The 24,575-nt window shown below is 45.3% G+C and overlaps 4 protein-coding genes across 4 annotated transcripts; 2 read left to right on the plus strand and 2 right to left on the minus strand.

The window, feature by feature from the left end:
- Positions 1-294: 294 nt before the first annotated feature.
- On the minus strand, positions 295-1,981 carry LOC133914139 (beta-fructofuranosidase, insoluble isoenzyme 3-like). The gene is made up of 2 exons (XM_062357283.1): positions 627-1,981; positions 295-508 (listed from the first exon to the last, which is right to left on the minus strand). The coding sequence occupies exons 1-2, from the start codon at positions 1,965-1,967 to the stop codon at positions 308-310; spliced, it is 1,542 nt and encodes a 513-aa protein (XP_062213267.1). The 5' UTR covers positions 1,968-1,981; the 3' UTR covers positions 295-307.
- Positions 1,982-11,401: 9,420 nt separating this feature from the next.
- Positions 11,402-16,055, plus strand: LOC133915508 (uncharacterized). The gene is made up of 8 exons (XM_062358693.1): positions 11,402-11,702; positions 12,852-12,932; positions 13,031-13,119; positions 13,214-13,288; positions 14,269-14,387; positions 14,461-14,667; positions 14,752-14,817; positions 15,352-16,055. The coding sequence occupies exons 1-8, from the start codon at positions 11,580-11,582 to the stop codon at positions 15,729-15,731; spliced, it is 1,140 nt and encodes a 379-aa protein (XP_062214677.1). The 5' UTR covers positions 11,402-11,579; the 3' UTR covers positions 15,732-16,055.
- A 540-nt stretch (positions 16,056-16,595) lies between these two features.
- Positions 16,596-18,284, plus strand: LOC133915507 (putative pentatricopeptide repeat-containing protein At3g28640). Its single transcript, XM_062358692.1, has one exon. It carries the CDS (start codon positions 16,722-16,724, stop codon positions 18,204-18,206), a length of 1,485 nt encoding a protein of 494 aa, XP_062214676.1. The 5' UTR covers positions 16,596-16,721; the 3' UTR covers positions 18,207-18,284.
- A 420-nt stretch (positions 18,285-18,704) lies between these two features.
- LOC133915509 (WD repeat-containing protein PCN-like) lies at positions 18,705-24,042 on the minus strand. Its single transcript, XM_062358694.1, has 11 exons — positions 23,681-24,042; positions 23,449-23,577; positions 22,364-22,685; positions 22,222-22,285; positions 21,892-22,005; positions 21,641-21,803; positions 21,293-21,443; positions 20,628-21,208; positions 19,993-20,174; positions 19,623-19,877; positions 18,705-19,344 (listed from the first exon to the last, which is right to left on the minus strand). The coding sequence occupies exons 1-11, from the start codon at positions 23,852-23,854 to the stop codon at positions 19,041-19,043; spliced, it is 2,439 nt and encodes an 812-aa protein (XP_062214678.1). The 5' UTR covers positions 23,855-24,042; the 3' UTR covers positions 18,705-19,040.
- Between the last annotated feature and the right edge of the window lie 533 nt (positions 24,043-24,575).

The raw sequence follows: 24,575 nt of genomic DNA on the forward strand, positions 1-24,575 counted from the left end.
ACTAACCCTCGACAATTCTGAATATAATACTGGAGCTGAATAATAAGTACAAGAATATTCTCAACACAGATGTGCTGATTTTCTATAGACAACTCCATCATAAATTGGCATGTGTATATGCCGTTTATATACAGCGGAGCAGCCCTCTGTTATGAGTGACAAGATTGGTTTAACCACAACTACTAATTACGCAACTAAGGGCTTATGCAATGTATAAGCTAAACTAAGTTACATGTTTACGAACAGGAAATTAAGCTATGTAGCTATGCATATAATTGCAATTAATAGATCGAAGCGGCCAGGCGAGTCATATGTTGAGCTCCATGTCACCACTGATCTTCACCGACCGCATCTCGTACGCGTTCAGGTGGGTGACCTTGACGTCCGACTCGCCGTTGTTGAACACGTAGAGGCGCGCCTTGTCGCCGACGGCCTTGGTCGGGTACACCCTCGACAGGATGCACGTCTTCCCGTGGCCTCCAAAGCTCTCCACCACCGAGTGGTCAACCTGCACGTAGGCACAAGGTCATTGAGACATCGATTAGCAAAATCGATCACATGATTAATTAGACAACTAAATAATGCAAAAACAGATTGATCAAGGTGGTGCACTGAAGGTGACGAACCAGAGTCCTGAGAGGGATCTTGCCGCCGGTCTTGGCGATGTCGACGTCGACGAAGCCGGCGAAGGTCGGCCTGTAGAGGTTGTCGGCGTGCGACGACATGGACGGGTCGTTGCACATGAGGACGACGTGCTTGCCGCCGTCGCGGCCCTTGAAGACCCTGAAGAACACGGCGGTCCGCTCCTTAAACTCGTCGGACGCGAGCACCCACAGCCCGAACGGCCCGACGCCGCCCTTGGCGTCCGCGCCCCGGGCCGCGCACACCGTCTGCGCGTCGGCCGTCCGCCACGCCGGGTCGAACGGCTCGGCCTTGTCCAGATCCATCACCTCGAACGACGCCTCCACGTCGGCCTGCGCGGGCGACGCGACGCCCGTGACCTCGAAGTGCTCCCCGGCCTTGACGAGCCTGTCCGTGACGTTGACGTGGCCGCCGCGGAGGGACTCGATCTCGGTGACCGGCCACTGCATCAGTTGCTTGCCGTCCGGCGCGAGCCAGACCTTCCTCGGGACGGCCTGCACGCCGGCCCAGCCCTTGCGGACGTCGTCGGCGGTGGAGTCCGACTCGTTGGCCCACCCCCACAGGATGCGGCGCTGCTTCGCCGTGTCGAGGAACGTCTTGGACGCGTAGAAGTTGCCGTAGTCGTACCGGAGCCCGTCGTTGCCGTCGGCGAGCGCCGCGTCCGGCACGTACGTCTCGGTGGCGTGGTCGTACTGGCCGAACGTGTAGTACTCGAACCGCGTCAGGTCGAGGCTCACCTTGAGCACGTGCTTTGTGCCACCATTGCCGCCCTCGCCAGGAAAGGTGACCGGAAAGAAGTCTGGGCACTCCCACATGCCGGTGTCGCCGGAGTGCAGCGCGCGGCGCGCGGGCCCCCACCGCTTGAAGTCTCTGCTGCGGTACAGCATCGCGAGGCCGCGGTGGTTGTCCTTGGTGCCGATCACCAGCCTCCAGAGCCCGTCGGGGCCCTGCCACGCCGTCGTCGGGTCACGGAACGCGGTGGCGTTCACCTCAGGCCCCGGCGCGATGACGGGGTTGTAGTCCGGCTTCACCCACTCCCGAAGGTAAGGGTCGGAGAGGTCCTTGGGGTACGCGACGTTCTGCACTTGCCGCTCCTGGTCATCGATGCCGGTGTACATGATGACCGGCGTGCCGTCCGGGAGCACGGTCGCGGAGCCCGACCAGCAGCCATTGATGTCGAACGGCGCCGTCGGGTAGATTGCCGGCGGGAGCATGACCCAGTCGACGAGGTCCGTCGAGACGGCGTGCGCCCACACGATGTTACCCCACACCGCGCCCTTCGGGTTGTATTGGTAGAACAGGTGGTACACGCCCTTGTAATACATCACGCCATTGGGATCTTCACACACAAGAACACCATCTCGTTAGCCTCTCCAATGCCGCAGCAGTTAACGAACAGAACAACGAAGGATATGTTAAAAACGCATGCAGGTTCGTACCGTTGATCCAATGCTTTGGAGGCTGGAAGTGGTAGCCGGTGCGGAGCGCGTCGTCGCGGACGTGCTCGTCGACCTCGGCCGAGACCCGGAAGTACTCGGCCTCGGCCAAGGCCTGGTGCGACGCCTCCGCCACGCGCCACGAGGACGACAGCAGCGCGAGCAGCAGGGTAACCACCCACGTCGCCGTCCTGATCGCCATGTCGTCGAATCAAGTGCAAACTGCTCAACTAGTTTCTTGACTTGATTTCTATGTCGAGGACGAGGAGTACGTACAAATTTATAGGCCCGAAGAGGTGGTGACGTATATACTTGCTGTCGGACTAGAGTACGTACGGCGGATTACGAGAAGTCGTATCGGATATTCAGTACGTACTAATTCCGGATCTGGATATACTAACAGCGATGAGTTTTTTTTCTGAGAGAGAACGGCGACGGGGATATGTAGAATTAACAGGACTGTACAAGTCGTGGACTGATCGTATGAGATACGTGTCCTCCACGGACTGCATTTCCACCCATGATTTGTCATCAATTCATTATCCGTCGCATCTTGCGTCTAATATATATCTTCTATCATATATCTATATCTATTTATAATCTATCTACATTACAAAAATAAAAATATATCTATCTATCTATACCTCTATATTTATCTATCTACATATCTATATCTATATCTCTATCTATCTACTGATTACATACTAAGAGAAAATTCCCATTGTAGTTAGAGAAAAAGAAAATAATACATAGCCATTTATTTACATGGCCGAATTATAATGGTTCATATCTATATATCTACCTATTCTTTTTAAAGGAGTAGAAAATTTCATTAACTCACGGACACAAAAATGTTTCTAGCCACCAAAACCTTAGTCCCGTAGATGTACCATCCCAGTTACGATCGGTATCACTTGTAACCCAACGCTGCTACAACACGTGCTATCTTATAACAGTTTTTGGGACAAAAACTAATGAGACTTTTTAACTCGTAATTAACTCCTCTCATTGGTGCAAAATTGAATGCCCCTCCCTCCAACGCCATCTTCATCGTCATAGAATCTGTCTCTGGGCACCATAGCGTTTTCTATCCCTGAATTAATTCCTGCCATGCAAGCTACTATTCCGGCGTGGAAAGCATCAAGAACTAGGTGAATTACCAGCACGTTATTGCGGGGATTTTGTGATGATTGCTGAATGAATGAAACATATATTAATGAGTTAATTTTATTGGGATGCAAGGACTGTAAGAACAACAGGGGTAAGACCAGGAAATGGGGTGACACTTTAGATAAAAGCAACGATTCTATGTAGTTACTAATTATTATGTTCTTGACACCAGGTGATTTGTAGGCCAAAGTTGCTGTTGGTGTTTTGTGCCCTTATGGTGAGGGCTAGAATTTGTCAAGTTATTTTTAAGAGATGCGAACTGAAATAGAAAATATATGACAGATTGTGTTGCTAATGAGTATTTATTTTTGAACTGCTAAATCTAAAAATAGTGGAGGGTTAGTAGAAATAATCAACGAAAGTCAGAACTCTAAAACCCAATGTAACCTAACGCATTAGTCTATGGAACATAGATATGTACATAAAGACAGGCAAAGATAAGTGCAAAGACTGAGAACCTGAAACCATTAGCATTCATTAATCCAAAGCAAAGAAGTTACAACAACAGACCGTTGGCATCTGCAATAGATCACTCTTTTTGGTCCATCAAGTGTGCGCAAGAAGGGAACATCCAACGACATTACTTTTTTCCTCTTTAGATGAATAATGCAATAAACAGTAAGCATCAAATTTTGCAAACTGCACAATCATAAGCGAGATATTACGTTAAAATGGCAAACAGCGCTAGCATAATGTTTTTCTCGAACAAACGACATGCATAATGCCGCAAACTTGCAGTGTGCAAGTAGACAGATCATTTCTGGGAACAAATTTAGGAATTCAACTGAAATCCAAGTGCAACTAACATGAATGATCATACAGAGATTAAGTCTTGGATGTCAATTTTGCATTGTTAACTACTGGCAACATAGAACAAATGTAAATGAAAGCAGAGCTTATGTAAAACAAAACAAGTTGGATCCAATGAAGAAAAAATAAATCGAGTGTGCTCAAACCTGATATTTAGACATCAATATCGCGGACAGATTGGTGAGAGTCAAGAGGATGGCAGCATAGTCAAACGATGAAACCATTATATGTATGTATGCAACATCTAAGGAGATTTATCAACATACCTTCTATGTCCTTTGTGTTCCCACAGTCGCAATAAATCACTATTTTTGTCACAAATTGTTTGTCTTCAGAGTTCAAGCACATATTTGCTCGATGATGACTGCATTCTGACCAATCATTGCATAGTTTTCTAGCTGGATATTACTGATGAAAGGTGAAGATTTCAGAAAATGCAGATTACATTCATGTTGAAATTAAAGGCAAATTATCAAGTAATCCAATTCTGCATAATGATGAGTACTTTGAAAAATGAGGGAAGGTAGAATCTGTTTGTCTTCACGTTAGATGGTTGAGATTGATCACATGATTAACGATAATAAGAATACTTTTTCCATATATTGATAATGGCAATGAGATTGAGAGCAGCTCTAAAAGAAAATATGGGACTGTCCCATTTACAGTATCCTCAACATCCCTCACCAAGATCCATAGAATCCTGGGCATCCAATTGAAGGGAAGAAATCTGAAAAGCAACAGAGTGTAATTGCTCAATATATAAGTGATAGTATAGACAAATAATGGCTGGATTGTAGTATAAACTGAGCTATCACATGTGGTAAAGCGTGAACAATGGAAAATGGTAATTTACCATTTATAGCTGAGATATTTTCAGGACATCATCTACTGGTCTGCGCCAATGCTGAGTGCTCTTGATTCTTTCTCTACTCTCGGCTTCAGCCATAGTATAGAATTCTGCAGCTTATGCCTGAATGATATATGCTAGGTCATTTGCCTCACGGCGCCTTTCTCCTTCTCGAACCCGATTCCTTTCCTGCCACCATTGCCATAAGAGATTTACTGCCATCATCTTGCTTTTGCTTTCCATAGCAAGAATCTCCTTCATTGCACTACTCGCTGATGGTAACTCTTTCAGCCTACACCTCTGTTCTTCCATGCATAGGGCCCTCCATACTTGCACTTAAAAAAACAAGTGGCCTCCATCCTCATTCCATCTATGTTGCACATCACACACTATGTATTCAACTCCACGCCTCTCATTTCCAGATTAATTCGTAGTGCAAGTGCAAGGCTATTATGCGCTAGACGCCATAAAAAGTGTCGGATCTTCCCTAGATGTTTTATTCTCCATAATCTCTTCCATTGTTCCTCTGCCATACCAAGTCCTTGCCCAGTAGTAGTCTCACCACCTCTACTTATATGCCGATCATGTGCTATTTGTATCTTATACGTCTATTTTTGTAACTGAGAAAATACCTCGGTTATCAAAGTGCCATGCAGGAACATCCTCTGGCCAAAAGCAAGTTTGTGCCACCAATTGGTTGTCGCAGTTACCCGTCATTATGATAGATTAGTTCGTCCACTCGGATTATCAAGTTGGTGCCTCTTGGGGTAATCGGTATTCGTGTCAATTCACAAGGAATCCATGGATCATTCCATACACTGATAAGCTCACCATTGCCAACTCTACATATCATGCCCAGTTTCAAAATGTTGACACCCCCGGAGAATACTTCTCCAAGTGTATGAGATCCCTGCATTATTCCTGGCTTGCATGATGTCACCGTGTGGATAATATTTAGCCCATAAAATCTGTGCACATAACGACTCCGGATTTTGCATAAGGCTTATCCTTGCTTTGCAAGCATTGACAAATACATGGTCTCGAAAATCAAAACCACCACGACCCTTCGGTCTAGTCAGTTTGTTCCATGCTAGCCAATGAATCTTATTTTCTTTCTCTTGATTACTCCACCAATATCTACATATCATGGTATTTATTTGCTCACATAATGGCTAGTATTTGAACTAAACATCACAGCCAATTTTTCTTTGTTTATCATCTCACCAGAGCACTCCTCAATTCTTATAAGTATGTAAAATACTTTGTAGCTGTTGTGCATCACTCCCGTTTGCACGAAACAAAATCAAAGAATCATCGTCAAACAACAAATGAGAAACAATGAGAGCATTCTGACATATCCGAATCCCTTCTATTCTGCCCTCATCCTCAGCCTTTTTGAGTAGCGCTGAGAAACCTCATTTCATATGTAATAAGAATGTTATTAGACATATGCCTACCCAGAACAAGAGTACCTATACCACTACTAATTATAGACTCCAAAGAATTTCTCACATTAACAGAGAAAAAATATCTAGCTGCTTATTCATGTGGGATTTAGTTATAACGGTTCATATCAAAAGTAATATTTCAAGTTATTCAGAGATAAAGAAAACCATATGGTCATACATACATATGGACCAGATTATAAGTGTCAAAATAAAAAATTCACCAGAAATAATTACAAATAGGAAATAAGTTGGATCCAATAAGCACATCTACTCCCACATGTTTCCTTCTATACAAACTCTCTGCTCCACAAGTAATCAAGTCTCAACCAAATACGATCTCAAAAGAGAAAGTATCAACCAAATACGTTCAGTTCTTAGCTAGCGTGTAGCCTACTGTTATGTTGTTGTATAGTATGCATACAACGAGTCCGGGTCTGAATCTTATTTGTATTTTATATGTCGCACACTAATTATATTTCCCCAATACAAGCCCGGCATGCGCGCACACACCACAAACACACCTACACACTCACATAGGTGTGTTATAGCACACGTCTAAAACAAGTGGATGCCACACGCTTTGAGGGTTGAATACACATACATGTACTATTCATGTTAGCGACATAATCCCAGAAGAATGGTGAACACATGTGTCAAGCCTGAGACTAAACCACTAACATGATGATCTAATGGAAGATTAAGTCTTTCAAGTTATTAGGTTTTTATAAATTATAATACATTATAATGTTGTGTTGGGAGTGTTATGTGAGAATTAATATATTATCTTGTGTGAGGAACCGTTCAAACAGTATTTGAATTAATCATTAAGTCAATCATTTACTTAATCACGACTTCAACGATTAACCCGAATACCGCTCCGGTAGTCCCGACACGTGTTTTGTGCCCAATATCGAAACACATGCCTTCCAACATGATACATCACAACATAGCTTAATAAAAAACGAGTAATTAGCATTATATTACAAGTTCTTTAAACATGCAACGGTTTTCAATAATTTACAGCAAAAAGGAAACAACAACTACACAGCGGAAGAAACCTATACAACAAAAGAGAGAGCGGTGCCACATGCCCTTAGGCACCGTCCCAAAAGTACGACCTTCTAGAGTAGGATGAACCACTCTTGCCTGCCACCCTGATCGGCAGGCACGAAGTAGTCAAAGACGGCCTCTCCCTCGGCAGCAACAATACATGCATCAACTTAAGGGCAACACCCTGAGTACGAAGGTACTCGCAAGACTTACACAATATGGGTATATAATATTCTGACTCCAAGATTATGCATTGAGCTGTTAGTAAGGACATGCCATAAGGGTAAGTAAAATATATGCGATAAGCAACCTACATATATATGTGTGAGCATCTATACTTAACCAAACATGCCATTCTACCCTGCAATAACCAACCGAACATAAATAAAACTGTAACATTAATGTAACATAAGTATTTGAACATATAAGAAAACTGAACCAACTCATCCATCACCATAATAACCGAACCATCAACCACATATCCGAACCATCAACCACATACGAGAACTCTACGACCGGGTGCAAATGAAACAGTAGCATGCTCATAACCGATAGCGCTACAGTTCAAACTGTTTATACACCCTGTAGGGGATACTCCTGGACCCACACGACACGAGGACCATACGGCTTATGCCATCCGCTAAAGTGCACACAAGGAGATACTCGTGAAAACCTTTTCCAACCAGCCCTAATCGTGTGGATTATGTATCGCTCGGTGCTGCGGTACTAGAACTACTCCCGAAGCAAACTAGTACCACTTACAAGCCCGCCCGCTCACACCGTCGATGTTCAGACCCACAAAGCCACAGCTGCGAAAGTATTCAGCTCGCCTTACCATTAGATCGGCATATGATGAGTAAGGTAAATGCTAAAGCCAACAAACCCCGACAATCGGCCTTAAACGATGCAAGCGGTCTACGGTGCCTGGGTTCCTCTCCCGAATTGCCCCCAAAACTATCCTTCGAGGCAGACGTCACCCCTAACACCGTTCACATCTCGTCTCATACTCACCACTCATCCAACCAACATCCATATAACCATATACGTGAACAAGTAGTAAGCCCTAAGCTTACGAACAACTGTCGAACCGTTGCTCGTCTTCTACCGAGGACATATGCATTGCTAAATATTTCGATCGACTCTTAGACATTTACTACATTACCAAGGCTACAAAAATATAGATGAACAATTCAAGGTAGGGATTATGCAATCAACATAGGTTCTACTCATAAAAATCCGACATCGACTGCCTATACATGCAAACCTATACATAAGCATAGTTTATCAATATTTAGATTTCATTCAATTTGACAAATGTGCAATATGATAGATGATTGTCTTGCTACTCAGGTAGCTGCCTATAGTTACCCACGCAACACTCGTAGAAATCCGGAAGATCGGAGTTGTCTTCGACCACGGTCGCCTCCCGCTCCGGCTCCTTGTTAGCTAAACAACGCGTGCAATGATGAGCATGAATGAATGCAACAAGGCATGCCACGATGCTTAACAACATGTTAGAAGTATAAGATATGCGAATCAATGCAATACTAAATGATCTAGACGAAAACCGGAAAATAACAGTCATCTGAAGTATCCGGATTGGTTCGGAGTATTCGGGTTCGGACCCTCCAGGTGAACCTCCGGAAAAGGCGCTTGGTTACTACCTTTTTATTTGACTGACCCGGAGTATCTGTGTGAATCCGGAATATCCGGGTTTCGGAGTATCCAGGCCATCCTCCAGGGAAGGCTCTCGGTTAGCCACTACTCTAACTTAACTTGAAACCTCCGGGTTAGTCCGAACTATTCGGGATGTGCCGGACACTTCGAGTGAGGCTCCAAACGAAGCTCTCGGCTACTCGATAACGTAACTACCCGGAGTCTCCGAGTTTGACCAGATTCTCTGAGTGATATAGACTTAGGTTCTTCACGACTTTTCCGTCAGATGATTTGACTCACTTTACAAATATGTGCTACATAAAAGTGCATATGCCCTATCCAAAGGATTCTATACCAATCTCGTACCCTAAACCCTAACCAATTTTGAACATAATTCAACGGACAATTTCTACTGAACCCAGAGTCTCCGAGTGAGTTCGGAATATCCGAGTCAGCCCAAAAAAGCTATTCTCGAGTGGTTTTTTGGTTGATTCGAGTTGTGATTTTTTCTAATCCTAAAGGGAGCATGTTAGAGGTAGTCTAAGAGTCCTGAAACTTACTCATAAACTAGCAACACGACTTTGGAGCTTAATTTTAACCAGAACTCCATTTTTGCTCTAAAAAGCTCAAGAACGCCAAGAACTTCAAGAACTACTCGATTCCTCCACAAAAATGAAAATGGATTGGATAAATGAGTAGCTCATGAGCTAGAGAATGCAAGGGTACCACATGCATACCTTGAATCCTCCACTTGAGCTCGGATTTTTGGGAGAAATGAGAGAGTGAGCTTGAGTGAGAGAGTGATAGGGGAGCTGCTACTGCTGCAGCTCAGGTGGGGACGTGGGGAGTGAGAGGAGGAGAGAGACAGAGAGGGCAGGTGGGGTGCTGCCCACTTGAGAGAGGGAGTGGGTGAGGTGTGGGGCCCACGTATTAGAGAAATGAGTCTGTTTTGATTGCGAATTCAACTCTTTTCTTTTCCGAATTTCCTTCTCTCATCCAATTGACTTTTAACGAAGTGTATTAGCGTTCTGAATTACCATTATGCAAAATTAAACATAATACTTAAGAAGCATGATTTTGCTTAAATGTGTAATTAAGAATTTGGGACGTGACACCTTGGAGCTGCACTATTCAAATTAATGAAAAGGATGAGCTAGTGGGAAAGCCATGAAAACAAAATCTCATTAATAAAAAAATGGGGCTCATGACATCGAGCTGAATTGAGTGGCTCAAGGCGTGTTTAGCTAACAATCTTGCTGTGCCCCCTAGTCTCTGTTTGGTTTGGAGCTAAAATTTAGCTACGCTCGAAAAATTTTAGCCGACCAAAACTTTTGTATCGCAAACATGTGAAAAACTTGAGCAGCCAAAATGTCAACCCAACTTGGGTAGCCAAATTTTTGAGTGGTCACAAATCAAATGCTATTATGTTTATCCCAATTTATGCTAGTGACCATGATCAATATTTGGTCAAGCATTTCAAGCCTACAATCACTCAAGCAAAGAGATATCTCCTCTCTTTCCATGTAAACCAAATGATTATCTCGTCTAGTCATCATCATCCATGTCCTCGCCCTCACTCTCACCCTCACCCACCCCCACTTATATATTGTACTCTCTCTTGTCTCCCCTCTCCTACCCCTCTTCTACCCTAACACACCACCCACCCACCATACGTATCATTGTATTCTTGGTCATAGTAGAGAAAGTGATATTGACTTTTTAGGTAACAATGTTTGTATTGTATCATCGTAGCGTTGTATATCAAAACAAAAAAGGTGCAACCTTTAAAGGTGGATCCATATGGGGGCAACCTTCCAGTGACATTGACTTGAATTTTAATCATGAAAGAGGAAGAAGAAAGAGAGAAAGAAGATGAGGAGAAAAAAGAAGAAGAAAAGAGGGGGAAAGGATGAAAGAATATGCGGGGTAGCCTCCTGCTTTATGATTATAAATCCAACACTACAACCTTCGTAATCAGCGGTGATCTTATAAAGAGAAATGGAGACCATCTGTTACGAGATGTCTCACTCTCAATCCGGATGAGCTTGATCGCTAGTGGTGCGGAAGAATACATGAGAGCGGAGGTAAAGAATAATTTAGTGGCACGTTGAGAACCGATCAAAGCAGGTTTTTCTAAGGAATCGAAATATGGGTCAATGGCAATAATGTGCCATGAGCAATCTCTTAACAAAAAATGGCGAAGCCCATGGCCACAGTTCCAGAGTCTCTAATTCTAGAACCTACGGCCACGGCCCGAGACGTGGGAGCCATAAACCGGAAGGAAGTCCAGCAGATTTCCCTCTCCCCAAGAAAAATAAAAGGCCTATTTCGTCTAAGCCGAGCACCCCCCCCCCCCCCCCCGAGCGCACCGTATCGTTGGCTACTTGGCTCTGTCTAGGGTTTTAGCCCTCACCGCCACCTCCCCCCTCCCCTCCGCCGCACCCTCCTCCTCGCGAGTCTCACACGAATCCCGAGCCCCCACAACCCGCCGGGCGACGAAAGGCGGCGCCGGCGGCCGAAATGGACCGGTACCAGAGGGTGGAGCGGCCGCGGCCCGAGTCGACCATCGAGGAGAACGAGATCCGCATCACCGCGCAGGGCCTCATCCGCAACTACGTCTCCTACGCCACGTCCCTCCTCCAGGTGCGTGCGCTTCTCCTCCTCCCCTCCCCGTCGTATCGGCTGGTCTTTGGGACGCGCCGTTCCGTTCGAGCCCTCTGTGGTTGTGCCGATTCGAAATCGGCGTGTTTGTGGCGGTGGAACGGGTGCTAGGTCGTGGTGGGTTTGGGCCGTTAGGCCTGAGAGGTCTATCGGAACCGTGAGTTTTGTGGGGTTTGATGTGAGATTGCGTTGAGCTTGTGTGGTTCAAAGGTGAAGTGTGGTGATTGGTGCACTAATTCGATGTTGATGTGGCAAATTTGGCCCATGGGAGTGGGATAGGTGGGCTACTGATTTGTTGACGTTCCAAACCGTCTGAATAAATTGGTTGGACCCGTGAGATTTAGCAGATAATTCACTGGAAATCTAATTTGATGTGTCTGATGTTGGGATTGTGAAGCATGTGTGCTCAATTCAATGTGGAGAATGCCGATGTTAATGTGCCAATCTAATATGTTCATGACGTATTTTTTAGTATAGTATTGAGGATGCCAATGCAACTATGTAGGGCTATTTGTTGAATTTTGTGATTTATGTAGCTAGTTTTGTGTGTAAGCTGGTGTGATTAGGGGATGGTGCATGCTATTAGTTTTGCCTGACTTCCCCATTTGGATTGCGTTTAAATTTTGTGGATGTCTGTAGGAGGGCTTTAGGAGTCAACAGTCTGATTATCAGTAGTTAATGCAGTTCTACATTGTAAGGCCTGATCTTTTTAGGTGATCACTGTGCTAAAATTAGTTCCAAATGTTCTGTGCTGTGTACTGGGGGATTTTTTTTGGGGGTTGTTTCTTGTTGTTAATCAGACCCTTGTGTTGCAAAGGGAGAGGTGCAGAGCTTGATTATCGCTGATTTTAGTATACCTTTTTTACTTTCTTGCAAGTTTTAAGCATATTGATAGTTTGATTAGCATTGAAGGTTATGAACTCTTTTTTAATGTCATGCTAGTCAGCATTCTCCTGTAATTATGAAATGATTTTGTTTGTTTCCAGGTATTAGACATGAACTCTACTCCGTAATATGTTTTACATAAGTTATTGCCTATGTACGATGCAGTGTAGTTCGAGTCATGTTTACTTTTTCTAGAATTTGTTTGTTGTTTCAGAGCTCCTGTTTACTTCTCTTTTTCTTAATCAGGATCGAAGAATGAAAGAGATTGTTTTGAAGGCCATGGGACAGGCCATCAGTAAGTCTGTTGCTGTTGCAGAGATTATCAAGGTAACTCTCTCTCTCTCTCTCTCTCTCTCTCTCTCTCTCTCTCTCCCTCTCATGTTGCGTTGTAGGCCACCATATTTGATAAGCTTTCTTTGAAACAGAAAAGAGTCCCTGGATTATATCAGGATACCAGTATCAGTTCTGTCAGCATCACTGATGTCTGGGAACCAATAGAAGAAGGCCTTGTCCCGTAAAGTTTCTACTCATTCTACCATTTTCTTTTCATATATGCTATTCGGTTGCATTGGAAATTCTAATTTATTTTGTTGCTCACCCATTTTCAGATTGGAGATGACTAGGCATGTTTCGATGGTTTCGATTACTTTGTCTCCCAAAGAGCTGGACAAGAACACTCCTGGGTGAGTCACATGTGTGTCTCCATTAATTGTTTAGGATTATTGTTGTCAGACATAAGTTACATTTGTAAGTGTTGAGGGTTAATCCCTGATAATGATTCCGATGTATACTGGACAGTAGGTGCGTGAACAGTGTTTCAGGAACTGGATATGTGTGTAGACGGTGAACTCGGGGACATGGGGAGTTATACAAGTTCGGGCCTTCCAGAGGATAGTAGCCATCCGTCCTGTGTGTTATGAAGGATCTCAGTTGATTACATATGATGTTTTAGTTGTTTGCTAGACTTGACCTTCCTTCCATACAAATGGGGTCCTCATCCCTTTATATAGTAGGGAGGAGAACTTACATGTGGGTCCAAACAAAAAACCTCTATTCATCCTAATATGTAACCCAAATCATCATTACAGAGGACAAGGCGTGCCCACTTGCTTTGAAGGCTTCGTACATCCTGTCGCCATGTTAGCCTGCAAAGTCTCACTCCACAGCATTCAATGCTACGGGACGGGACAATATCCTTTTATGTCGTCCCCGTCCACTTGCCTGGTCGGGCTACTGATAACGTCCCATCCGTCGTGCGTTGTCGTGCTGGTCTGCAATGTTTCGCCTCGCAGCATTTAATGCTACGAGACGAGACAATGCCCCTCTGCGCCGTCCATGACTTCGTCCGCTGGAGTTGACGACTGGGGAAGGAAAACACTTGAGTGGATGTCAATAAATATGCTTTGGACAGGTTGTGTTAGATATGGCCCTGCGACCAGTGGGGTTGGTCGCGGGTTTATGCGATGGTGTAAGGAGATTGATCGCGTAGGCGTTATACTAATCGCACGATCGACCAGTTTTTGAGAAATATACACCTCTAGTCGTTAAGTCCTCGGTGGGGCCCGTTAGCTAGGGTACCCTTTTACTCAATACACCGACAGTAAGATAAAGAGATGTCCTTGTGCATGATTTAGGTTTGGAATATTAATTCATTTTTATATAGGTACCAAGCTCCAGCCTATATTGAACAACCCAGGCAACAGCAGCACCTCCAGCAGGTGCCACCACTGCAGCGCCAACCTCGCCGACCACCAGGCCAATACCAGCAGCTTGATTATGAAGGTACAACAGTAAAAATTCACAATGATGCTGGTATTTCTGTTGTTGTAGCATTTGATAATCGTTACTTTGTCAGACTCCTATGCACAGGGTCAAGGTAGAGGAAGGGGCCGTGGACGTGGAAGGGGTTGGGGTCGAGGAGGCTACGGTGGATATGGAAACAACCAAGGTGGGTACAACCAAGGTGGTGGGTATTATGGTAATCAAGGAGGATATGGTGGCTATGATAGCGGGTATGGTGGTGGATATGGCTACAACCAAGGCAGATATGGAAACTATCAAGGTATCAAATGGTATCTTAGTACAATTATATCATTGATCTTGCTTGAAGTTAAAGATCATAACTTATCTTGATTTGTTGAACCAGAAAATGGTGGATATAACCGAGGGCGAGGCGGTATGCGTGGAAGAGGCAATTGGGGTTACCGTGGAGGTATGCCTGTTATAACATACTTGCGCTTCCAAATTGAGTACTCTAATGCCCATGCTTTTCAGCCTGTTATTTGTATCATTTCTGTTGGCTTGCAATGCTAGTCATCTCATTGTGCTGAATTATTACTCCTTTCAGCCACTAATAAGTGTAATTTTGGACATTGACACATCGTCCAAAGTATAAATTTGACCATTAATTTCTATTGTTCATATATGCAAGGCCTAATAATATTATTGGAAAGTATTTTTTTGAGGATTTATGCTAATCACTTCCATGTTGCGAATATAGATATCCATAAATATACTGTCGATCAAATCTGAATCTTTTTTGGCCACTTTGTAGTAATATAAACTTTGTTTGTGGTCAATGTTGGAGTAGCTTATGTTCTTTGGTGGCATGTAAAACTGGTGCTTTTTATGATTATCTACCTGTAAACGATAAATATAGTTGTTGCTCTGCATGAATATTACATTCACTGCGACAATTAGATAATTCTTCAGTTCATGAAACTGGTCTGAATTTATCGGCTCGCAGGGTATGAAGGAGGCAGGGGTGGTGGATATGCGCAAGGCAGGGGTGGCTATGAAGGTGGAAGGGGTGGGTATGAAGGAGGCAGGGGTGGTGGATATGAGCAAGGCAGGGGTGGCTATGAAGGTGGAAGGGGTGGCTACGAAGGTGGAAGGGGTGGGTATGAAGGAGGCAGGGGTGGTGGATATGAGCAAGGCAGGGGTGGCTATGAAGGTGGAAGGGGTGGCTATGAAGGAGGCAGGGGTGGTGGATATGAGCAAGCCAGGGGTGGCTATGAAGGTGGAAGGGGTGGGTATGGAGGAGGCAGGGGTGGCGGTGTTTTTGGTGGAAGGGGATATGGTGGCCGTGGAAGGGGAAGAATGGGTGGCCGCGGGCAAGGGAACTGAGCACAGGCAGAAAATCCATGGGCTTCTGGTGTTCCTTCAATGCATGCTTTATTAATATCAGGGGAAAAGAGAAATCTGAGGATTTGTGTTGGAAGCCGTCAGTTGTGTAAGGTCTCTGTTATTTTCCCTGAGCGCGAGGTTTGGTTGTGAGCATAATGCTTTTCCGAGTTATCATGTAGTCATCTTTTTGAATGTTTCTGCCGCCGAGGTTGCTTGTTTTCCCAATAGTCGTTGAATGCTGAGCGTGCTGCCCTATGTTCATGCCCGTCTTATTATCAGATGGAAACTCGCCCCTTGTGTTAAATTGTCCATTCTATTTCTGCAGTTTTGCTTGTCAATGATATCCATGAGATCCGAATTGTTGACACCATCAAAGCTAAATTCTACATTTTCGTTTGTGCAAGATGTACTTGGTCGTACGTGAGGGCGTTGAGCAGGCTAGTTATTGGAATATCGAAATACCTACCAATAATTTTTTAAACTTGTGTACGGGACGGCGTTAATTAGCGTGCGTGATCTGTCGAAAGATCTCCAAAACGGACGTTCAAGTGCGTCCCGACTTCAGGTGCGGTGGCCAGAGCCGAGGTCGTCGGAGGCCACAAGCCGATTTCTAGCCTGTTGGCCACGACGAAAATCTTGTGATGAACACCCTGCAAGTCAGAGCAGCTCGCATGGGCGCGACATTATTCTTGAAGCTGATCCTCTGATGGTGAAGCATGTATTATTGGGTGACGAGCATGATCTCTCACTCATTCATACAGTTTTTCAATAGCTTTCTCAGTCGAATATTGCCCGTTACAATAGCTGGGCTTGGCTTAAGTTTGGAGTTAGCATCTGATGTTTGCACGGGAAGACGATGCTCCAAACTCTTTAGCCGTGAAAAATCATGAAACAATTTGGTGCTCCAAACTCACCTGTGCAAGTAAGTATAAGAGTGAGACTGGATGCAAAACGCCCCTTCCCGCCGGTTGGAGTGCGACCAAGCCAAGCATGCGCCCGTACATCCCCAAGGCCACCTTCGCGTTCTGCCACTCCCTCCTCGCCTCCCGCCTCCTCCCCTCCGCCGCCGCGGCGCAGCCGCTCCTCCCCGTGCAGGCCCTCCTCACCACCGCCGGCCTCCTTCCGCGCCACCCGGACCTCTCCATCATCGCAATCAACTCCCTCCTCCGCGCCATCTCCCGCCGCGCCGCCTCCCCGTCCCACCCGCGCCTCGCGCTCCGCCTCCTCCGCCTCATGCTCTCCCCCGCCTCGCCTCTCCCCGCCCCGGACCACCTCTCCTTCCCCTTCGCGCTCTCCGCCGCCGCCGCGCTAGCTCACGACGCCGCCCCGGACTCCCCCGGGGCGCAGCTCCATGCGCTGCTCCTCAAGAACGCGCTCTTCCCCTGCGACCACTACGTCACTACCGCGCTGCTCCAGTTCTACGCGCCCCGCCCGGACATCGCGCGGAGGGTATTTGACGAATTGCCGCTGCGGGAGGCGATCCACTACGACCTGCTCATCGGGGCGTACGCGCGCGGGGGGCTACCGGCGGAGGGGCTGGCGGTGTTCAGGGCCATGTTCGAGGACGGGGTGGCCCCGGACGCGGTCGTGCTCACGACGGCCGTCGCGGCGTGCACGCAGGCCGGCGCGCTGGAGTGCGGGGCGTGGGTGCACCGGTACGTGGAACGGACCGCGCCGGGGCTGCTTGGGGACGCGTTCGTGGGGTCTGCGCTGATCAGCATGTACGCCAAGTGCGGGTGCCTGGAGGAGGCTGTGAGGGTGTTCGACGGCATGCCGGAGCGGAACGAGTACGTCTGGGGTACCATGGTGGGCGCGTTCGCGGTGCACGGGATGGCGGGGCAGGCCGTAGCGTGCTTGGAGAGGATGGCGAGGGAGGACGGGGTGCGCCCGGACGGCGTGGCGGTGCTCGGAGCACTGTCCGCGTGCGCGCACGCCGGGAAGGTCGAGGACGGGCTGCGCCTGCTCAAGGAGATGCGCCGCCGATACAGCGTCGCGCCGGGGCACGAACACTACAGCTGCACGGTGGACATGCTCTGCCGGGTCGGGCGGCTGGAGGACGCCGTGGGGCTGATCGAAACAATGCCGATGACCCCGCTCGCGTCCGTGTGGGGCTCCGTCCTGGCTGGCTGCCGGAGCAACAGCAACGTCGAGCTGGCGGAGGTGGCAGCGCGGGAGCTCGAGAAGCTAGGCGCCGGCCCCGACGAGGGCGTGTACGTCCAGTTGTCCAACATCTACCTCGATGCCAACCGGAAGGACGACGCACGGAGGGTGCGGAAGCTGATCGGCAGCCGGGGGATCAAGAAGGTCCCTGCTTATAGCGCCGTGGAGGTCGACGGCGAGGTGACCTCGTTCGTGGCCGACGACCAGGCGCATCCGCGGCGCTTCGAGATATGGGAGGTGCTCCGGCTGCTGGCGGACCAGATGGGGCGCAAACCAGACGAGGAAGATGAAGAAACGTCGTTTGCATTGTTGTAACGACAAGAAAATAACGAAGAAAAACTGCAGCAATTTTCCCCAAAAAAAAGTAGGCCTCAGGCGCGGTTTCTCGGCGACGGTAACCGATGCTAATGCAAGCAATGTTTTTTATTTTTTGACAGCCATCGGCATTCATCCATGAAACAAACTACGCTATATTTGAGAAATTTTGGACATTTCAATGTCGTTTTGGTCACCAAAAAATAAAAGCACATAGCATGCGATTTTGCACGCTTTTTCAAGTTATGTTTCACGTGTTTACCCTTGAGCAAAGATGCGGATTCACAGTTTGAGGAGCGAAAGCATCTACGAACATTGATATTAAAAAATCGCCAATCACAGTACCGATCAGCAATCGCATGTGCAATCTCAAAACGCTTGCACATGGAAAAGGTGGTTTCAGGCAGTACCAGATTATATTATGAGATTTAAGAACTTAGACCAATGCAACAGTTCAGTTATTTCTTCGTGCTCGCTCCTTCCTATATACAGAGAAAATTCTTCCTGAGGCAAACAACAGATATTGACTTAATAGTAACAGAAGTAATGATACAGTGTTTACAGCTGACAAAAATTTCGCAGTGACAAGGTATGACAAGTCTGGCGCAGTGAGTCCACTAGATTACTCAAAGTGAAAGAAAGAAAGGAAAAAGAATACACCATTAACACGCTATTCATGCTAATGCTAGATGCTGCAGCCATTTTCTGCTGCTAAATCATTGAACCACCTTTAAACAATAACATGCTGGAGGATGGATGCACGCCACTGCTTGATCAAAAACAAAGAATGGGCTGCTTGTCACGAGTGCCAGAGGTTGAAAAGTTACCGAGAAATTATGTCCCGTATATATGTCTGTGAACTGGTGCGCCGAAACCTTCAACCACATCCATCCATCGCTTCTCTACTATTAAAATTGAACTGTCCAATAGGTGCCCAACAAACAGGACTGGATCTTTAAACGCAAAGAAGTCAAAGTTATTCCTTTTCTCTTGCTTCAAATCTTCATCACGGGCCTTACGTTTTTGCTTTGTTTTTGAACTCTTTTGTGAGTCTGTCCTTTCTGCTGGTCCAGTTGAACCATTTGGCAATTGAACATCCTCGACAACAGGCAATCCAAAATCAATGAAGCACATTGCCCTGAAAAGTAAAGAAAATTTGACTTTTAGCATCATATGGATCAATTATCAACCAAAAGTTTCAGATCAATACAGGGATCAACCGAACAAGCTGGTAAAGAAAAGATCAATCATTGTACATTGCCAGGTTCCTCATCAACTCAAGAATTTATTGTAACATGGACAGACTCAGACACTCAGTACCAAGAGAAGTATCAATGAGCTATCACAGTAAGAGTTCAGGAGGGCGGTATCATGAGACATGAAGTTAGCAGAAATACATCACCAAGAGAAGGTTACCTTGTACTGTATACCACAACAATTGATGAACTTTGTGGAGGAAATGACAGGCCAATGACCTCTCCAGGAAATTCCTGGAAACTTCTGGGCAAGTGATGCGTATAGCGCTTGGACCATTCACCTAACTGTTTTGCTTCTACATCAAAAACATACACCTCATTTTTCGATGTAGTTATCACAAGGGCATTGTTCTTGGGACAAAATCCACCGGATGTAACAGAGCCATCATTCATTCTAGGTACAAACCAGTGTTGCCTGCAAATATCAGGAAAAAATGTTTAACAACTGAAATATGGTCTTTATAGATGACTGCAGGTTACAAGAAAAGGCATACGCAAGACAAGTCAGAGAGTAACAAATTGTTGCATACCTTTGCACCTCAAGGTTAAATACATAAATATCCCCAAAGCAGTTAACTGCAGACAACCATTGCCCATCTGCACTTAGGAACATTTTTGTTACAGGTGATTCTCTGGAAGAAACTTTTGTTCCATCAGTCTTTCTTGTAAGATGAAATACATTTGAAATTTCTCTTGATGCAACATCAATGATCTGATCAATGCAGAAGAAATGTAGAATAGTTAGTGTTAAATGATAATAATGTATGCAAAAAGAAAACAGAAGACCGTAATATTAGACTTCTGAGGCCACCAAAGTGGCTGAATAATTGTGCTATATGCACCATGCAGTTAACCAATATCCAGCGAAAAAACTGGCAATTCACGTCCTACATAGCTCATAGTTCAAGACGAAATATTTTTAATCATGCGTGCCCAACTCCAAGGCACCGGACATTGGGCTACTAGTATGTTAACAGTTGAATGTATGGAAAGCCTGCAGTGTCTTATTTTCTCCTGTAGTACACATCATAGACGTGTTTTTCACAGTTCAAACAAAACATATGGTAGAAGTTTAGCAAAACTACATTGCAGGCAGATAAGGAAATTATATACTGGTTATCATGTTTCCTATAAATAGAAGAGACAGGATCAGAGAAAAACTTACATATATTTTTCCATCACGACCAGCTAGTATCAAACTGGACGAGTCAACGGTAAACATCATACTCTGAGAACATGGCAATCCTTTTGGCAGTTCTAATTTGTCAAGGGTGTACTTCTTTCCACCCTTATGCTTTAGTACAAAAAGGCAGGGCCTCACACAATCTGAATAGGCCAAAAGTGTTCCATTAATAGAGGCAGCGCTAGAAATGATTTTTCGGGACCCCTTGCTTTTCAACCGAGCAAGGTGTCGTATTGTCGCATCTCCTCTAGCTGATGTACTTGGGGTCAACTTGTTCTGAACTGTCACAAGTAAAACATCCAACCAGTTGGAAGATTGGACAAGCATTACAGAATCTCCATTGACTGTGCTATCCCTTGCCAGATTTATCAAAGGGCGTTGAGGTGCAGTACAGAAGTTATGAGGTGCAAATTGAGTAAACTCCCTTGCTGAATAAGCAAAGAGCTTAGTGTCATCACCACCAGATACAAGCATCGGAACACCAAGATGAGCCCATTTGTGGTAACTGAATTCAGGTTTTTCGCGCCGGCGTATCTTCACTGCCTTTTCTTCTGGTAAAGCATCTAGAGAACAAAAGAACAGCAGTGAATTCAGTGTAAGCATCAGTCAAGGGAGATAACCTAAATGCAGCTAAAATCATCACAAACCTTCTCTACAAATTGGTACAGCCATGGTCAATGCCCTTACATCATGAGTATGAGCTCTTACATATCCCACATAGACCCACTTACGCACTTGTTCTTTGGCCACATCTTTATGAGCACCAAACCCATCGTTTGATGCTTTGTACAAAATTACCTAGAAAGTCACCAAGTTAGTAAGGCAAAGGAAACATGAAGTAAACAACAAATAAGCACACAAAACAGTGGAAGTTTGAATTAACAAAAGCAACAAAAACAGAACATGTGGAGAGAGAGAGAGAGAGAGAGAGAGAGAGAGAGGCATTCCACAAGATTGGTTAATCCACCTAATAGCTGTTTATTAATGCAACCAACCTGCCCATCAGACCCTGCGGAAAATACCCTGTTCTGACTAGGCACAGTTGCTAGTGCATTAACATCGCCTTTATGATAAGAGTGAGCTTGTAGAAGAGTTCCGTGGCGGCTATCCCAAAACTGTACACTCCCTGTACTATCTCCACTAACAAGGGTTCCACACCTAGACAGCAGCAAAAAAAATCAACACTAGAAAATTAAGTGTAAAAAATGGAAGTTCAGAAAATACAACAATAGACACTTTATATCACCTCAGAAACAATAATGACCAGATACAAAGTTCAGGTCCAGTACCCGCACCTCCCAATCCAGCAGTGATACGATATTTTTCATGGAAAGATGTTGAATCCCAGCATCTAATTAAACTGCAAATAGCAACAAGAACATACCTTAAAAAATGAGCCATGAAGAATGCAAGGGGCCAACCCCAAAAAATGATGGAAATGTAATTGGACATAACTGAGAAATATTAAAAACAAGAAAATGTTGTGTTGTATATTTGTATTTCTACAGAAAGAGTAAGGCAGACAGGCATTACAACATAAAAGGCTGTTTACACCAGCAAGGAAAGTTAAACATACCCATCACTGCTGCCAGAAAATACAAATTTGGCGTTATTACTCCATGTTACACTCAAAATTCGCCCTGCAAGAAGGTACAAACATAACTGCCAGAGTTGAAATCTGTCAAAATAACCAAAAACGCAAGATATACTGGACATACCGCTTACTCTCGGGAGAGATCTGTAGTACGTCAATGCACCTGATTCAGGTACATTATACAAGCGTACCGAACCATCATCGCAGGCAAGGGCCAGTCGCTGGAATTCATTCGCATTATATGAAGAGCTTGTCTTGTGAGAACCATCTTCACCGTCAGAGTTGTCACAATCATCAGCATTACTTAGGTCAGAGTCGCTGCGGTCATTATGGTTTGCATGGCCATTGATGGCAAATCCTGAGCTGTTAATCTCAGACTTTATAGAATCATCCGAAGGCTCCATAGCCATCTGCCAGAGTGGTACTCCAACAGTATCTAGGACAGTCTACAAAACATAATAGAAAGCCCATTATAACTAAATCCATGAATCTAAAACGATTATTAGATAGCAAAGAGAAAAGAAGATATAAGTAGATTCAGATAAATCATTTGGTGAAATTGAGTACGAATCTAGGACATTCCTATAGTTTTGCATTATCTACACCCAGTAGGTTAAGAAGACCCATTATTTCAATACTCAAACATACTTACAACCTGCTATGCATAAAAAAATCAGTACTGTAGCTCATTACCACACAAGTTCAATATCAATTCTCATCTATGTATCGGGTTTTTATAATTTATGACATTATAAATATCACGGTTTTGAAATATGCCACTACACTTTTGGTATTTGGAAAGATGTCATTATAAATCTCCTGAAATTGTATCCATGCCATTACAAATCTCTTGAAATTGGATCCATGACATTACAAATCTCTTGAAATTGGATCAGTGCCATTACAAATCTTCTAAAATTGGATCCATGCCATTACAAAATGTGCCTGGAGACTAACATAATGGCATGGATCCAATTTCATTAGATTTGTAATGGCATCTTTCCAAATGATGGAAGTGTGGTGGCATATTTCAAAACCGTGATATTTATAATGGCATAAATCTAAAAAAAACTATGTATCCCAAACGATCCCACAATCCCGATATATTTAACAGTTCACAGTTACCACCAACACGTACAATTCACTATCCCAAAATACAATTTCATACGGAAATTGAAATGTGTAGTGTAAACACGGAAAGCGAGCCACCTTCTGCCGCAGGTGAAAGAGATCCCACTCAGCCACCGACCCATCGACGCTGGACGAGAGCAGTCGCCCGCCACCTCTCCGCCCCCACACCAGCGACGTGACCCTCGAGTCGGCGTTCCCCTGTATCGTCTGCACCAACACACCCACCCAATGAGGTCAGCGAAAACCCCCAGACTGATCGCAAGAAACTGCAGGGTCATGGGGAGGGCAGGGGAGGAGCGGGGAAGCATACTAGCTGGTGGTGCCAGCCGACGGAGCCCGGGGAGACGAGCCAGAGCTCGAGTGAGCCGTCCTCGCGCGCAGCAGCGACCTGGGAACCGCAGGGGGAGGTGGCGAGCGCGACGATGGGGGAGGGCGACCAAGCGACCGCGCCGCCGCCGCAGCGGTGGACGCGGAGCTTCTCCATGGGGCGGCGGCCCGATGCGGTGGCGGCGCTAGCGATCCGAGCGTTCCAGAAGGTTCCGGAAGGGGGTCCTCGAGGTCGAGGGTCTCGCTGCGGCGCGGAGTGGGGCGGCGCAGGGGAAGTGGGAAGCGCTCGAGAGAGGCGGCTCGCCGATCGTTAGGGTTTTGAGGGCGAGGAGGTCAAGTAGGGGTGGTTGGTTGACGCAGCGCGCGTGCGGGGTACGTGACCTGAGAAAGCGCTGGGCCTATTCCAAGCGGCGGTCTAGCCCAGTGGGCTTCCTTTAAGAGTTACTATCAACGACATGAATCACATGTTGCTGGGTCACCAGATTTTCAACTTAACCTAGTATAAGAGCATGTATAATATAATATTTAGAAAAAATATTTTTAAAAATTTAAGTTTTTTTTCTTAATCGTAGTAGTATATGTGCTTAGATAGAAGATAAGGTGCTTACTTAAACACTTGTTTATGTTAGTGCTAACAAGATAATTGGTCATATTTAATCAGATGTAGTTTTTGTTTGTATTGAAAATTATAATTTTTAAGCACCTACAGTCCTTGTTTGCATTGAAAATTATAATTTTTATGTATATGTTTAACACTATCTTTATTTAAGCACTTAGCCATAAGTACCTAGCATTTTTCTTGCCCTAAGACATCATATCTAGCTCTTTTTTCAATACTCCAACACATATATTTTGTACTGATTTAGTATTTTTGTTAA

The sequence above is a fragment of the Phragmites australis genome, chromosome 4, assembly GCF_958298935.1.
Source record: "Phragmites australis chromosome 4, lpPhrAust1.1, whole genome shotgun sequence".
In the NCBI taxonomy this organism is placed as follows: domain Eukaryota; kingdom Viridiplantae; phylum Streptophyta; class Magnoliopsida; order Poales; family Poaceae; genus Phragmites; species Phragmites australis.